Source organism: Triturus cristatus, chromosome 8, assembly GCF_964204655.1.
Source record: "Triturus cristatus chromosome 8, aTriCri1.1, whole genome shotgun sequence".
NCBI lineage: Eukaryota > Metazoa > Chordata > Amphibia > Caudata > Salamandridae > Triturus > Triturus cristatus.
In genome coordinates this window covers 809,837,858-809,853,151 of record NC_140591.1, presented here as the reverse complement: position 1 = coordinate 809,853,151, position 15,294 = coordinate 809,837,858, and the positions used below count along the sequence as shown (strand labels likewise).

The 15,294-nt window shown below is 48.4% G+C and overlaps 1 protein-coding gene across 1 annotated transcript in view; it reads right to left on the bottom strand.

Annotated features, from left to right (window-relative positions):
- The window catches only part of PCCA (propionyl-CoA carboxylase subunit alpha), a 2,516,110-nt gene that overhangs the window by 1,281,213 nt on the left and 1,219,603 nt on the right, over nucleotides 1-15,294 (bottom strand). The window contains exon 15 of the mRNA XM_085622263.1: nucleotides 11,907-11,975. Coding sequence (XP_085478389.1) covers nucleotides 11,907-11,975 — 69 coding nt within the window. The remainder of the gene's footprint in view (nucleotides 1-11,906; nucleotides 11,976-15,294) is intronic.

Genomic DNA, 15,294 nt, shown 5'->3' with positions numbered 1-15,294 from the left:
CAGTTGCGGTAACATGCAGGTGAGGACAAGACTCGTTGTTACAGAGGCGAGCCCGCACCCATACTAGGTGGGCCCATTCCAGTGGTCGGGTCGTCTTTCCTTCACCTATGAGGCCTCCGGTCCTACTTTTCTGAGGTGGAGTCTCTCTACAAGAACCCTGAGGTGGAGTCTCTCTACAAGAACCCTGAATTAGGAACTTGTGCTAATTTTGGGGTAGATCCCATCCCTTAACTGACCAACAGAGGTCGCTATATATTTAGATCTACCTCCGGTCCTAAAGAAGTGTCGCTCTATCTCGGAGCAGTGAAGACACGAAACATGTTGACCACAGTCAACGATAGGCTACCCAGATACCTTGACTCATTGCAGTAGCCCCACTGGTTTTACTTAGTCCCAGCCCCGACACCCCTATTAAAGGATCAACAGGGCCAGGGTCAATTTTAATCACCTTTCTACACAAATTAGGAGCCATTGACTTCCTTCACTCACACACACCCTTCACATACGGCGTTCTCAGATCAGAAGATCTCCGCTAAAGATGCCACCAGGCCGGTTGGACATTGCAGCGCCGGTCCGACGAGGAGCGCCCAATGATGAAGCATGACCCCCCTAACAGGTGTGTGAGGGCATTAAGATCTGAAATACAGATCTCCCCCCGAGACCACAAAATTGCAGGCAGTTAGTGATCCTTATGACCTAGGCCTTAAGAAAGGAACTGTTTCCTTTTGGTGAATCAAGATCAGTCACAGACATCAGCTTTTAACAGGAGTCGCAAGGCTTGAACCCGGTCCGGCCAAAGGGACATGCGCACTTTAAACATAAGTGCACAGCTCCCTGCTTCTCCCACTCAGCAGCAATTGACCGGCACCGTCCTGACACTGCGTTGAGGACAGGTTGCTAAAAAAGAAAATGATAATAAATAAACTTTATTACCATTTTATTTTACAGCTGTTCTGGGTATTTTTTTTGAGACACCAGTTTAAAATCCTGAGGCATAGGATCGGTCGAAGTGAGGCATTCTTTTTAGGGATCAGAAAATATCTAGACTACCTTTCCTGTCCCTTTTCCTGCTCTGGAACCAATTACACTGTACCCTGGAGTAGAAGGGAATGAATTTCCTGTTGGAGTATTTGAAAGTTTTCGAGCGGTAGAGAGTCTATTCGGAAGGGTAAGGGATCGAGCTGTGGTTGGAAGGGTAGAGAGTCGCCCCTTTCTACAATTTGAAAGACCCAAACGTCTGACGTTCCGTTTTTGATCAAAGTGGGATACCCGTCATCCAACAGGTGGAGAATGAGCTGGTATACAGAACTATGGCTGCTTCCCCGTTGTGGCTGGGAAAGTGGAAGATGAGGAGGAGAATGGGGATGGGGGAAGAAGAATAGCTCGCTTCCGTCCCCTTTGCTGCCTGTAATGAGGATTGACTATTGCAGGCTGTACTGCTGTCTGCGCCTAAAGGAAAATGAATGAATGAATGAAATTATATTTATATAGCGCTTAGCTACCCTGAGGCCTCCTGGCGCTTTGCGGAGCGGAGAGATGAGAGCGAGGGGGACTCACGTTAGAGTGCTGAGAGGAAAAGGTGGGTCTTAAGCAATTTCCGAAATGCCAGCAGATCAGGTTCTCCCCGAAGAATGGGGGGTAGGGTGTTCCATAGGTTGAAAGCGTTTAGAGAGAACGACCGCCCACCCCACCTAGATCTTCGGACTTTTAGGGGAGTGGCAAGAAAAGCCGAACTGGAACGTAGAGGCTAAAGCCTCTAATTTTATTTTTTGTATCGTCTGTAGTCTCTTAATTGAATTTGAAAACCCACAGATCTAGCTGTTGACTGGCTATCCATAAATCATTCAAGAGCAGAGTCAGCCTTTGTTGCAAAAAAACAGTAATTATCAAATAGTAGGTCCATTAACTGTTATTTGGACGTCCTGTGAGAAACACGAATTCTTGAGCCAAGCATGACGACAAAAGGATACTGAAGAATTCATAGCCCCGCCTACTGAATCAGTCGGGTCCAGGCCTGACTGGATTACTTATTTGGCTGCTGCTTGGCCATCTGCTACTAACTCTGAAAAGTCCAGCCTAAGATCTCCAGGGAAGGATCCAGTAGAGCATTACAAGTTCTGCTTAGCAAGTAATTGGCATTGAGAGATTTTAGTGCCATACTACCTTCTAAGAAAACTTTTTTGCAATATGCTCCATCTTTTTAGATTCTCGATCTAATGGGGTTGAAGGAAATGATCCTGAGTCGATTCGGCTGATCATAAGGCCTGAACCACTAAGCTTACGGGAGAAGGGGGAGCTGATAGAAATGTGGGATCTCTCGGTGCTGCTTTGTATCTTCTTGTAACTGATCTAGAGGCCACAGTAGAGGTAGTTGGTTTGCCCCAAATTATCAGTATAGGTTGAATGAGTGCCTCATTGAAGGGTAGAAGAGGCTCAGATGAATGCAAAAAGGAATGAAAGATAATAAATATTAGGTTTTAGTTCTGCTGTCAGCAGATTTAAGTCCAACATTTCAGCAGCTTTCCTTACTACAGACTGCTAAGAGGTGACTTATAGAGGAGGAACTCCTGAGGGAGATAGGAGCTCGCATTCTGGAGATGTATCTCAGCCACTTGCATCTTTCAGGTTCTCGTAAGTGTAGTTGAGGAATGGTTGGTCATACTCAACATCGTCCCCATCATCTGGATCACCTTCAGGGTCAAAGTCACCCATCACAAATCTTTCTTCTCTAGAAGCCTCTGTGCTTGAAGCCTCATAGGCAGCATATATGAATGAGATCTTGAGGCAGGCAAAGGGAAAGGTTGAAGTGGAGGAGACATCGGAGTAGCCATGGTATTCAAGGCAGCGGAGCCGATGATGTCTCTTGTGGCGCTGATAAGGTTGATTGTGACGCCAATGGTGTGGATTGAGGTGGTGCCGGTGAGGTTAAATTCCAGGGATGATGGCGTAGTACTGGGTGCCAAAAGACGTAAGGATCTCATTCTTGGTGCCAATCCTGTAGATTCAGAAGCCGGTAAAGGATTTGCCCAAGTTACTTGTGGCAACGTGTAGAAAGGATGAATGGAGTTGACTAATGGTGTCGGCATTCATCCTGTGTTATAGGATAGAAGACCTATGGGGCCAAGTGGCGTACCAGTGGTAATCAGTGTCCGACTAATATATACAGAAAATGGTGTTCAGGAAATTTGAAGGATCTGTCCTTGGAGCCAGAAAATGAGGGTACTGTGTTCCTTACTGGGACCTTGGGGATGGCACCACAGGCGGAAATGGATCCGAAGCTGGCATCGGTTACTTTGGCGCCGCTGACGTTGGGTCGACGCTGGCAAATTTTCATCTTGCATAAGGTGTTTGACGTCTAAATCAGAACAAGGTGGGGTTGCTGGTCTCAGGGAAGGTGACCTATTTTTGAAGGTCTTTGTCTTGATCCATCACAACAAGCAGAAGAAGCACCTTGGCTTGACTATGCAGTTTGTAAAAAACATTTTAAACTGGTCCTAATATACCACAACAGGATCAACATAAAGGGGGTCATCCACCCGCCATCACAACATGATTTACCCCCCGCCATATTATCATGGCGGGGGGTACCGCGGCGGACGGAAAGTCCGTCTGCCGCTTTTCCGCTGGTCGGCAATCGTTACGATTGCCGGCCGGGCAGAGCTGGGGCATAACATGGTGGCAGTGCTTTCCAGGCGCCGCCAACCACATTATGTTGACGAGTTGACAAGGCCTTTCCATGGCGGCGATGCCGCCATGGAAAGACTGGCGGGAATTGCTTTGGGGGCCCATTGCGGGCCCCCAGGGGTGGTGGGGGGCTGCACTACCCCCTTCATTGCCATGCAACAAGGTGGCAGGCACCGAGCGGTGCCTGTCACGTTGTGCATGGCAATGCACGGCATGCCTCTTTGGCATTGGGGTGGGTGCTGCTTACAGCAGCACCTGCCGCGATGTTAAAGATGCGGAATGCGACCGCCAGGGTGGCGGTCGCATCCTAATTGGCGGTGCGGGACCCCCACACTGCTGGTGACCGGTCCCAGCACCGTTAGGGTGGCGGGCGGACTGAAGTCCACCCGACATCCTAATTAGCCCCAAACAGTTAAAAAAAAAAACTATCATTGATTGCTCAGTCCAAAAAGCAAATCAAGACACATGTATTCTTGGTATTCATCTTTTATTTCTTTACTTCCATTTTCAATAAGGAACAAGGACACAGCAGAGTTTCATCCCAAAACATAGAGACTTCTTCAGGGCACAAAAAAGTATGACTTATCCCAAACCCATAAGAGTAGAATTAAATGCAGAGTTATTTCCCGTTCGGTATATATTACTGATATTGGTATAGTCACTGCACCAATTTTTTGCCATCAGGTTGCCAGAGTATGGAAGCACTTTCAAAATTATTGTGCGATGCAAGTCACAACATGTGAAAAAAACTCAAAAGTATTGGGCAGGTGTACTAATTTTTCCTTAGTACACACATAAAAGATGAATACATGTGTCCTGGTAAGCTTTTTGGACTGAAAAATCAATTATAGTTTTTTGATACTGTGTATGTTGATCCTGTTGTGGGATACTAGGCCCAGTGTAAAATGTTTTCTACAGACTCATAGTCAAGTCAAGGTGCTTCTTCAGCTTGTTGTGATTTGTCTAATTATTGAGGCATTCTAGATGGTTGGCCCTAAGAGTGAGCACCATATACTGCGGGAATTATACAGTGTGCTGTACTCATGAATCATAACCGTTCTAGCTGTGATTTTATCTTGATCTATGCCTTTTCTTCTTTTTATCTTTTCTCTGGGATGATTTTTAGAATGGAAGAGATGGAGATCTCGTGATCTCAGACGCAACTTTCTACAATTCCGCTTTTCTTCCTAATCTCTGGCCATGAACATTTTGGATTTCCTTTCTTTCAGAGCATTGGGGTGCATTTTTTGACAGGATTTCCATTTGTCGACATCATGGTGCGAACGCAGGTATCAGAGGCATATTTCGTGAGTGTCAGTAATTGACATTTGCCCTTCACAGTCTATGCATGGTTTGAATCCGAATCGCTTCAGGTTGGGACATTACGATGAGAACTGTACCTAAAGTACGAGTTACTTACCTTCGGTAATGATGTATCTGGTAGAAACACAGTCTAGCCGCAGACTCCTTAACTTAGAATATCCCCAGGCGTCAGACTGGATCCGGAAAGTTTTTGCAGCAGCACCTCTGCGCGCCGGGGGACCGTGCCGCATGGCTCCGCCCTGACGTAGTCCGCGGACATGACGTCAGCGGAGCCATACAAGTCCCTCCCGGCGCGCTGACGTCAATTTTCTTTGGAGAAACTTTTCCGTGCCACAATGCGGAGCCACCACAAAAAACTGTGGGAGTATGGGAACCGTGTGTGAAAAATTATAAAAATTAGTGAAACAAAAGAATCGAATGGTGAGAAACATTATCATAAGGGACAGTGACAAGCACTGTATACTGAAAACAAGTGAAGAGCAGAGTAGTGCTCTGAAAAGTTGCCCCGCAAAAGCAAAGGCAATACCCTCCCTCGAGGCAAACGATACATGAAAAGAATGCCAAGGCAGACGACAGAAAGCCTGCAAAAACAGATCTAATCTTGCAGGCAACAAAGACCTGAACGACAATATTAAAGACGATCCACCAAGAGTCGGCAACACTAGGCATGCCATATCCCCTGTAAGAGAACTATTGGACTGAGGCACAGTCAAAGAGACCCCAAAACCAATTGACTATAGTAGAGTCAAAGACAAGAGACCCCAAAACAATGGAGAAGGTGGGAGGGAGGGAAGAAGAACATTAGAATGCCCCACACTGGAAGAACCAGGGTGTAGGAATGTAAGAGGATACATGAACCGTCCAACCCATCACAAGAATGGGAGGAGTAGAACAAGTAAAACAGAATGAATCATTCTCTCAAGAGGGAGGATGAAAGATGTCACCCCGCAAGAAGACAAAGCCACCCAGAGGGAGGCGAGTGCATAAAACCCAACCTGAAAAGGTCCTCGAAAAACGGGGAGGATGGGTGGGCGTTAAGGAATCTGCAGCTAGACTGTCTCTACCAGATACATCGTTACCGAAGGTAAGTAACTCGTACATCTGATAGAGACATCTAGCCGCAGATTCCTTAACTTAGAATAGATACCAAAGCCATACCTCTTAGGAGGAGGGTCTGCGAAACAACCACCAAGTTCCAGGAGAACATATTCGTAAAAAGACAGACGAAACACAGTGGGAACCACAATGCCAGGGCAACTGACATTAGACCCAGGAAACTCCGTAAGGGGCATGAACAAGGGACGGCAAAGACACCAAAATCCGAGTGACGGTGTGAGACCTCTCTCGCCCAGACACAGACCAAAGGAAATACAGAACTAGAAAAATCAGTGCCAACGTAAGAAACAATGCAGCGACTCCTTCAAAGAAGGATCCCAGCACTGGTCCCTATGATCCATGAGGAACGAAGCCCCAAAGGGGTAAAACAACATGACAACGGTGGAGCATACCGCCTGAACCTACACCACAGTGGATGCCAAAATTAAACAGGGGACAGTCCGAAGGCTGTCCGGCCAAGAACAGGAGCCGCAACAGGAGGCCTGTGTGTGCAAGAAAAAACACACATGAAATGTGTACCCCCTAGGACATGTGACAACAATGGCGGGGCCGAACCCAGAGTCTAGCGCCAACAGAGACAGAAGAGCCACCATTGAGCAAAAGATCAGCAGGTAGGCATGCAGCCAAACGTACCAAAAGGTACCACTGTGAGGGGATAACCTGGAAAGCCAGGAACACATAGAGGACTGTATCCTGAAGGAGAGAGTGAGCAAGAGAGCCTGATACTAGGGCAACAAGAATCTAGTATGCGAGTACTCCTGTGGCATGTAGAACCTACGATATATACACAAAGAGACAAGAATGTTGCCACACATACGTGAAGTGACGAAACTCTAAACAGGGGAGTCGCTCAATTGGTACAACTGTACCGGTGTGCGGCATACCAGGCACAGAAGGCAGAATAAAAAACAGTTCCCCGAGGGGGAAGAACCCTGGTCTCCTGTGAGGCAGGCGGGAACATAGACCATGATACTGCCAGTAACGTATTGAGAGAAGGCACAGATAGAAGCCTGTAGCCAAAAAGCAAAAACCACCATAGACCGACACCATCTACCAACAAGGAGAATGGAGAGAAGAATACATGCACAGCAATGCTACCTAAAGAAGCAACTGTGCCAGAATGGGAGTAAGAACTCACACCCAGAAAAACAGAAGGTGGGGAGCCCATCACTAGTACTACAAATGTAAAGAAGAAACCACACCCGGAGAAACCGCTGGGGTAGAGCACAGATCTGGTGACAGAAAGTCCTAGACAAGAGCCACTCCTTGAAGCACTAAGAAATATGCACAGGGCAGGAAAGGACAAACCGGACCCCCTGTCCTGCAAGAAGCAAGGGACCGGAGACCCTGCTAGGGAAGTGGGGTAGGAGCTAACACACAGCCGAGACAGAGCTGGCAGAAACTCCCCTTGCCTTAGGCAAGAACCTCGACAGTGCTTGAGCCACAAGAAAAGACGTTGAGTACAACCCTTTATGCACCAATGCGGCAAGCATTCACAGAATACAGAAGAGACTGTTCCGTTACGGAACAGAGGAACCTGCCCCCCATGGACGCATGTCCACCTGTAGACAAGCAAGGCGGGCACAGAAATGCTGCAAGAACACGCCAGGAAAGAACAGGCATAACAAAATCCCAATGAAACAGCAGGGAAGGACGCCCCTACGGAGGCAGGGATGTATTACGGACCAACCGTAGACAACCCATTGTAACCCCCGGAGAGAAACCAACCCCATGGATCTCACCAGAGGAGATATCCTACAACAGTAGGAAGAGTCAACTTGCATTAAAAGTTCTTGTGTAAGGAGGAGTAGCAATAGAACAGCCAACAAAATACCCCACATAGGGTAAGGCAAAACCCTACAAAAGGAGGGTCCCTCTTGAGACAAGCTCGTAGGCAAAGACTCAAAAAGAAATGTAAACACAGCTTCACCAGCTGTACCAGTAGAGAAATAACACGGCTGAACAGCCACACAACCCAGAACATCTGTAACCCACAACGGGTAACAGAAAAGAGCGAGACGGCACTGTCACGAAACAAAAAATCCTCCACGATGATTAAAACCTGGGAAGACAATCAAACATAGACAGGAGGCGTTTGACCGATGAATCAGCATGGGCGTCAAAAAGAGTGACCCCATCAATGGTAGATTTCTCAGCCGCTCCAGAACATGCTCTGGGATAACGCCATTGCGCAACCACGCATTGCGGCGCAAGAAAACCGAACTGGCCATAGCATGACCCACAGAGTCAGTAGTATCCATGGTAGACCAAATCGAAAATTGTGCCATATCATGGCCATCACGGATGAGGCGGGCCAGATTGGCACGAGAGCTCTCCGGCAAGGAGGGGGGGAGCTGCTCGACAGAGTCCCAAAGGGCAAATGTAGCCCGAGCAAACACACACAACGTGTTTAGGGACCAGAGTCCCGAGCAGGCGGATGCAAACACATCGCAGCCACATGACTCCAACCACCGAGACTCCTGAGTGGGAGGATGCAACGGAAGAGGAGTAGTAGAAAGAGCTGCCTGAAGCACAAGTCCTCCAGCCCCAGGATGGAGGGTCAAATAGGCGGGGTCATCAGGAGCCGTGCGATGGCGATGTGCCACAGCACGATCCACGGGGTCCCCCGAAGAGGGCCTCACCCACGTCCTGAGACGGATGTCAAATAATGACTCTGCAAATGACAACAAGTGTTCCATGCCCCCTGCGCCCTGGTGGAGAAGATCCAGCAAAGGGTCCGAAGGTCTAGGGACTGAGGGCGGCTGCATTCTCAAAATGTCTGCAGCCCTGCAAACAGCCCTGACAAACGTCCCACTAGCCTTCATGGCCCTGCGAGATGGTGACAGCAAGTCATCAGTAGGTGACGGACACAAGCTAATCCGGCCACCTGACAGAGGCTCAGCAAAAGGATAAGTAGGCCAATGTCCCACTGGCGCCCGCTCTGGAGAGCGTTGAAATGACTCAGGGGGTGGGGAATCTACGGGGACCACCTCCTCCACCAATAAAGCCAGAGATAGTACCAGCGTTGAACGGCGTTGAGGCGACATCGAGCCGGCGTCGGCTACCTCCGAAAAGGCCTCGACTGGCGGAGTGGAGCAAGCGTCGGCGACCTCCAAAAAGACCTCGACCATCCAAGTCGACCCGACGTCGGCGAGCTCCGAAAAGGAATCTTGATCATCCGAGTCGAGCCGGCGCCGGCGACCTCCGAAGAGGCCTCGACCGGCCGGAGTCGGGCCGGCATCGACTCAACATCCCCCGAGGTGGAAACCTGAGGGGAGAGAGTGCGCCGAAGTGGTGTCGTGCACCGCGCCGCAGCCACCTCCAGCGACGCCGCAGGGAGCCTTGTAAGGCTGTGCGACGGCAGGACTAGACGTCGTGAGATGCCCCTCCGGGCCGTGTCCCGATGTTGCGGCAACTCCGGAGTCGGAGTCAGGGCACTCGGTCGGAGCCGAGGTAAACCCGCCGGCGGAGTCCCGACCTGAGTCCCTACCTTCACTGTGGGGCTCGAAGGCACGCCAGTGAGAGGAGGTGACCCAAAAATGGAGTGCAGAGCCTTAAAATAGGCTTCCATCTGGGTCGGAGTCGCCCCATCACCCGGAAAGGGTGGGTATAAGGGGGGTCGACTCCTGGGGGTCAGCGTCCGGCAAGGGCCAGGAGCTGTGAGCCCCGCTGTCACGGTGAAGTGAGGCCGACGACCTCCATGACTTGTGCTTCGGCTTACCTGCGTGAGGCGAACGAAGTCCGCGAGAACGACTTCGTGACCGGACTCAAACAGCCTGAGAGGGAGAGCGGCGTGGGGGCGCCGAGCGGGACATCCAGGCAGCCAATAGTTTCATCCAGCGCTCCCGAAGGGACTTAGGCCTCATTTGTTGGCAGGTGTCGCACTCCTCGGAGTCGTGGTGCGATCCTAAGCACCACATGCAGATCACGTGCGGATCTGTCGCCGGCATCTGCCGCGCGCACGTCTCGCATGCCTTAAAACCCGAAGGCATTACACACTGTTCCCCAATGCCCGAAGGCATCCAGAAGGCCTAGGAAACAGGCCAGGTGAAAGGAACTGCTTACTCCTGGATCAGCTTCGGGACGCAGAAAAGAAGGAAACTGACGTCAGCACGCCGGGAGGGACTTATATGGGTCCGCTGATGTCATGTCCGCGGACGACGTCAGGGCCGGAGCCATGCGGACCCGTCCCCCAGCGCGCAGAGGTGCTGCGGCAAAAAAATTCCAGATCCAGTCTGACGCCTGGGGATATTCTAAGTTAAGGAATCTGCGGCTAGATGTCTCTATCAGAGAACAATCAGAATTCTCAAATGAACGATTCCCATTTACTCTGAGGAGAGTTATCCTGGAATGCATCAATGGCACAGAAAAAAAGGAACAGACGTCAGCACGTCGACGGAGGAACTTTATGGCTCTAGCGACATCACAAGGCACTGTGTGCGGAGCAGACTTGGAACCGGTGCCCCATGCCAGTGTAGGAGAGCTATTGGAGAAACGTTTCTGGACCCAGTCTTGAACCTGGGATATTCAAAAGGTGTGGAATCTGCGGGTAGATGCATGCATCAGAAATGTGAAGTAGGAACAGTAATTGGTGCGTGATTGCATTCTATATTTCTAACTGAGGCATCAAGCACTGGATTTGAAACCACAGATAGAGAAACAGCTATCAAGGCTAATAACCACAGCCGAAAATGTGATACAAACCTTGCAATGACCGAGAAGCCGGATATTGGACACATACAAAGTAAAGACAACAAATTGGGAAAAAAATATCCTGCAAGAAGAGAACAAAATAAAAATGGGCAGATGTTTAGATCCAACTATTAAGGATGTCAATATTATTTAGCATTGACAAATGATGTATAAACTTCTGTATGGATGGGACTGCAGAGACAACAAAAAATCATCGAAGGTCTGACCTGCTTGGGTGAGAATACAGGATTGAAGGAGATCTGATTCAAACCAGATAGAGCTACCCTAATCTCCCAATGTTACAGAGTGAGGGTAGAGAATCTGAAAGGGGCGATGGTATGTTTTCTATTCTAGATGTTCATATTAGGAATAACTGGAGACAAAATAATTAAAGACTTATCCTTTGACAACCATGCAGGCAATCCTAATCACGCAATTGTCGAGCATGCTTGCTGTAGGACAAAGAAAAAAGTTGTTTATTAAAAAAAAGAAGAGAAGAAAAAAAAAGTGCAATGCCCAATATTATGGCTAGTGTGAACACGTGCCATACAAAAAGACATACCCCATCAGTGTAAACCTAAAGAAAAAATACCCACAATATCGGTTTATAAAGTTTTGCAATATCCCTTGGTCATTCCAGATATCCTTGTAATGATTATCTGCCAGACGTAAAGGACTGTGGAGGTATGGGGAAGAATTAGAATCCCATATTATTTCACTAGATGATAACAGAAGTTCCACTCTGTTCAGTGTGGTGATATGAGAGTATGATCTAAAGTGTAATATATTTGAACAAAAAGGCGAAGATGTCAATTTTTTTTACCTAAAAATTAAAAGGCGCGTTGTTTGGTCATGCATCGATGAAACCGCGTTATTATAATCATATAAAAACCTAGTAACAAATTGTATTTTTAAAAATTAGTAGAATAAATAGATGGAAAGGTTCCCACTAATGAAGTTTCATGTCACAACAAACCTGTTAAAAGCACTTCTACTTTAACAAAATAAGTCAACATGTATCATTCTGTTTTTTTAAGACATAAGAATTAAACACATAACCGGAAATGAAGGGGGAAATTTAAAAAACTAACTTTTGAGATCATGGGGTCATAGTAAATGCTGATGTCACTTCCTTCTTGAATGCCGCTGTCAACCCGAACCTTAAAAACAAAAGAAAAGAACAGCAAATTGGCCACAGTTTAAGGGTCTGCTCCATTTACAATTTCCCATCATTATAGAAAAAAAAGCACCCTGACAACCATGCCAGTGTTTTTTATTCAGCTGTAGTAATATGTATTGCTTAATACTCAATAACAAATGTATTTTTGCACATATTTTACCAATCTCCTATAGGTACAAGTATACTTGAGCCTGGCAAGATTATTTAGGTTGCAAATATCTCTGCAGCATGTACAATGACCAAGTGGACATCATAAAAGTGCCCATGTTATCTTATTAGAAAACAAATTAGGCCTAAAGTATATTTGTTTATTTATGCTTTCTGCTGTCACACATACCATGAATAAAAGCAAATTGCCCAAAGCATACAATAACCAGAGAGGCAAATGAAGCAACAAGAGAAAATACCATAGAGTAAAAGAAGAGAGGAGAGAAAACAAAAAACACAATAATTCATGAGTCCAGAGCTCATGCCCCAAGACATACTTAAGAGGTTGTCAATAAGAAGTGACATCTCCTTTACTTTAAGCACCAGGCATTCTTTAAAGAGTGATCCCTTCACCGGGCATCCACTTAAGAACTGAACGCTTCATTTCTTTTTAGTTAGGTTTGCCCTTTACAACTACTTCGTGTAAATAAACCAATTATTCCCAATAACAATTTTCACGTTGTTTTCTATTCTACAAAAGAGGATTCCTTACACCTACCAAATTAAACCAGATCTTTTCAGAGGCTCAACTCTGCTGCACCCGCTGCCAATCTGATAATGCGGACCTCCAACATGTCCTCTGGTCCTGTCTGCCCCTAAGGCACTGCGGACAAGCAGTTCTGGCCACCATAGCCGACATCACTCACTGTGATGGACTTAACACTTGGAGGGTGGTGCCCTTGGTTTCTACAAGCGCACTAAGATCAATAAGGCAGGATCTAGGTTCACTGACCTCCCCCTCTTGCGAGCTAAACAGACTATAACCCCAAAGTGGCATGAGCCGTTACCCTCGCTGGCTGCATCTTGGTGGCATGCCCGGGCTCACTGGGCCAAAGCTGGTAGCATGGCAATATGTAGAGAAGTGGCAAAAGGCCTCTGCAAACACCCCATCTCTATGGAATGGGACACTATATTGATCCACTTGAATATCATTATTAAAGACGACTCACCTCCCATGAAACCAACGTCCACTATATTAACTGCTAATGGCTAATGCCTTTTCTCCTTATAGACATTCCCCTGTCACTTGCCCACCGGTGCCTACTTCCAGTTGACAAGTACCACCACATCCCTCTGCATTCTCCCATGTAGACCCCACGGTTACATCGGCCTTACCTCCTTACACTCAGGTTGTCCCCTCTGGTGCACAGATAGCCACTAAACAATCAATCACACATCTACTAGCGCTCACGTATTGCCAGACAGTTCGCCCTTCTTCTTACTTTTTAAGCATTACTTGACATAGCATCACATTAGCATTTTCATTTCTTCACAACATGCCAGTTTAAAAGTTATCTTATGTATGCAGTAACCTTATCTATAATCTGAATGACATGTGAATACCGTCTGTAATGCTCCAACTTAAAAACGTTTAATAAGATTAAGGCTGATCTGGCGCGCTGGAAACCATTGTTTATTTCTTGGCTGGGGCGCATTCATTCGCTCAAAATGACGGTCTTGCCGAAGCTGCTACACTTATTTCAGGCCCTCCCCATTGAGGTCCCTCTTTCCTTCTTCTCGACCATACGCTCTCTCTGTTCCCGTTATGTCTGGCAGGGGGGGAGAGCCCGCCTGTCGCACTCTCTGTTACGGAGGCCCCGCTCTGCTGGCGGTGCGGGCCTTCCCGACTTCCACCTCTACTATATGGCGGCGCAGCTACGTGTGCTGGTTGAGTGGTCCAAAAGAGAGTCCGATAAACATTGGTTACATATGGATAGGTCGATTGCGGGGCGGTCGATTTGGGATCTGGTCTGGCGCCCTAAACAAGATCGGCCAGATAACACATACATTAGCACGCCCACCAGAACGACGTTGGAAGTCTGGGATACTTTATCCCAGGACGATCGGTGGACCACCTTTCCCTTCCCTCACACCCCCATACATGGGCACGCGGCTTTCCCGCCGGCAATCATCAGGGGGCCTTTCACTGCTTGGGCGGAGGGCGGTTGCTTAATGGTTGGGCATCTACTTAGGGGTTCGCGGGTGTTGTCGTTTTCTGAATGTAAGTCCGACTTTAGCCTTCTGCGGACTGAACACTATAGATATCTCCAATTACGTCACTGGCTCCAGTCGCCTGCCATGCAGATGGCGATCAATAGGCTCCAGACCCCCGTTTGAAAAATTCATAAGATCTACCACTACCATGAAGGGGGCAATTTCTTTCCTATACGGTCACCTCCTGGCCACGGTGGTTTCGCCGACACCACGCTTCAAGGCTACGTGGGAAGAGGTGGCGAATAGGCCGATTGAGGAGCGCGAATGGGAGGCGCTATGGTCCGACATCACGAAACACAACCACTCAATCGAACTAAGGGAAGCACACACTAAAGTGATGGTAGATTGGTACCTCTACCCAGCTAAACTGAGACACATCTTCCCGGGCACCTCTGATCGCTGCTGGAGAGGATGTGGGTTACTAGGGGACTTTCAGCACATCTGGTGGACCTGCCCGACTATTCGCCCCTTCTGGGAAGAGATACTGGCGCAAATTAAGACTATGTTGGGCTACCCGATACCCACCTCTATTGAGACCGCGCTGTTGGGCCTCCGAGACCCCTCCTTGCGCTACCAGACCAGAGCAGATAAGGCCATTATGTGGCTTTGCTTGGGGGCGGCGAAGGTGGCTATCGCTGCCAACTGGAAGAAACAGGCGGCCCCCACGGCCTCGAAGTGGCACTCCCGCCTTTGGAGGCTTCTAAGTCTGGAGAGAATGGCGGATATTTTTAGGGATGCCTATGCTGCTTTCGAACTTACCTGGGGCCCACTGGTGACATTCCTCTCTCGGGGACTGCCGGCGGCTGTTTGCCCGCCCCAGGTGAGGGGGTTGCGGCTATTCCAACTGTAGCCTCCTGAAGTCGCCCCTAGTGAGATCTCCCTGGTGGTCCAACTCGGGGGCACGGCGTCGCCTGGATGAGACCATGCCCAGATCCCCACCCTTGATGGTTTTAGCCTCCGGCCCTGGATCTCCGGTGTTCCCTCCTTGCGACTCTCCTCTCTCTCTTTTGTTTTCGTGTTTCCCTCTGTTCTCTCTCTCTTTTTCCCAATGGGGGTTGGGGGGTGGGAGGGGGAGGGTTTGTGGGAGTTGGGTTTTC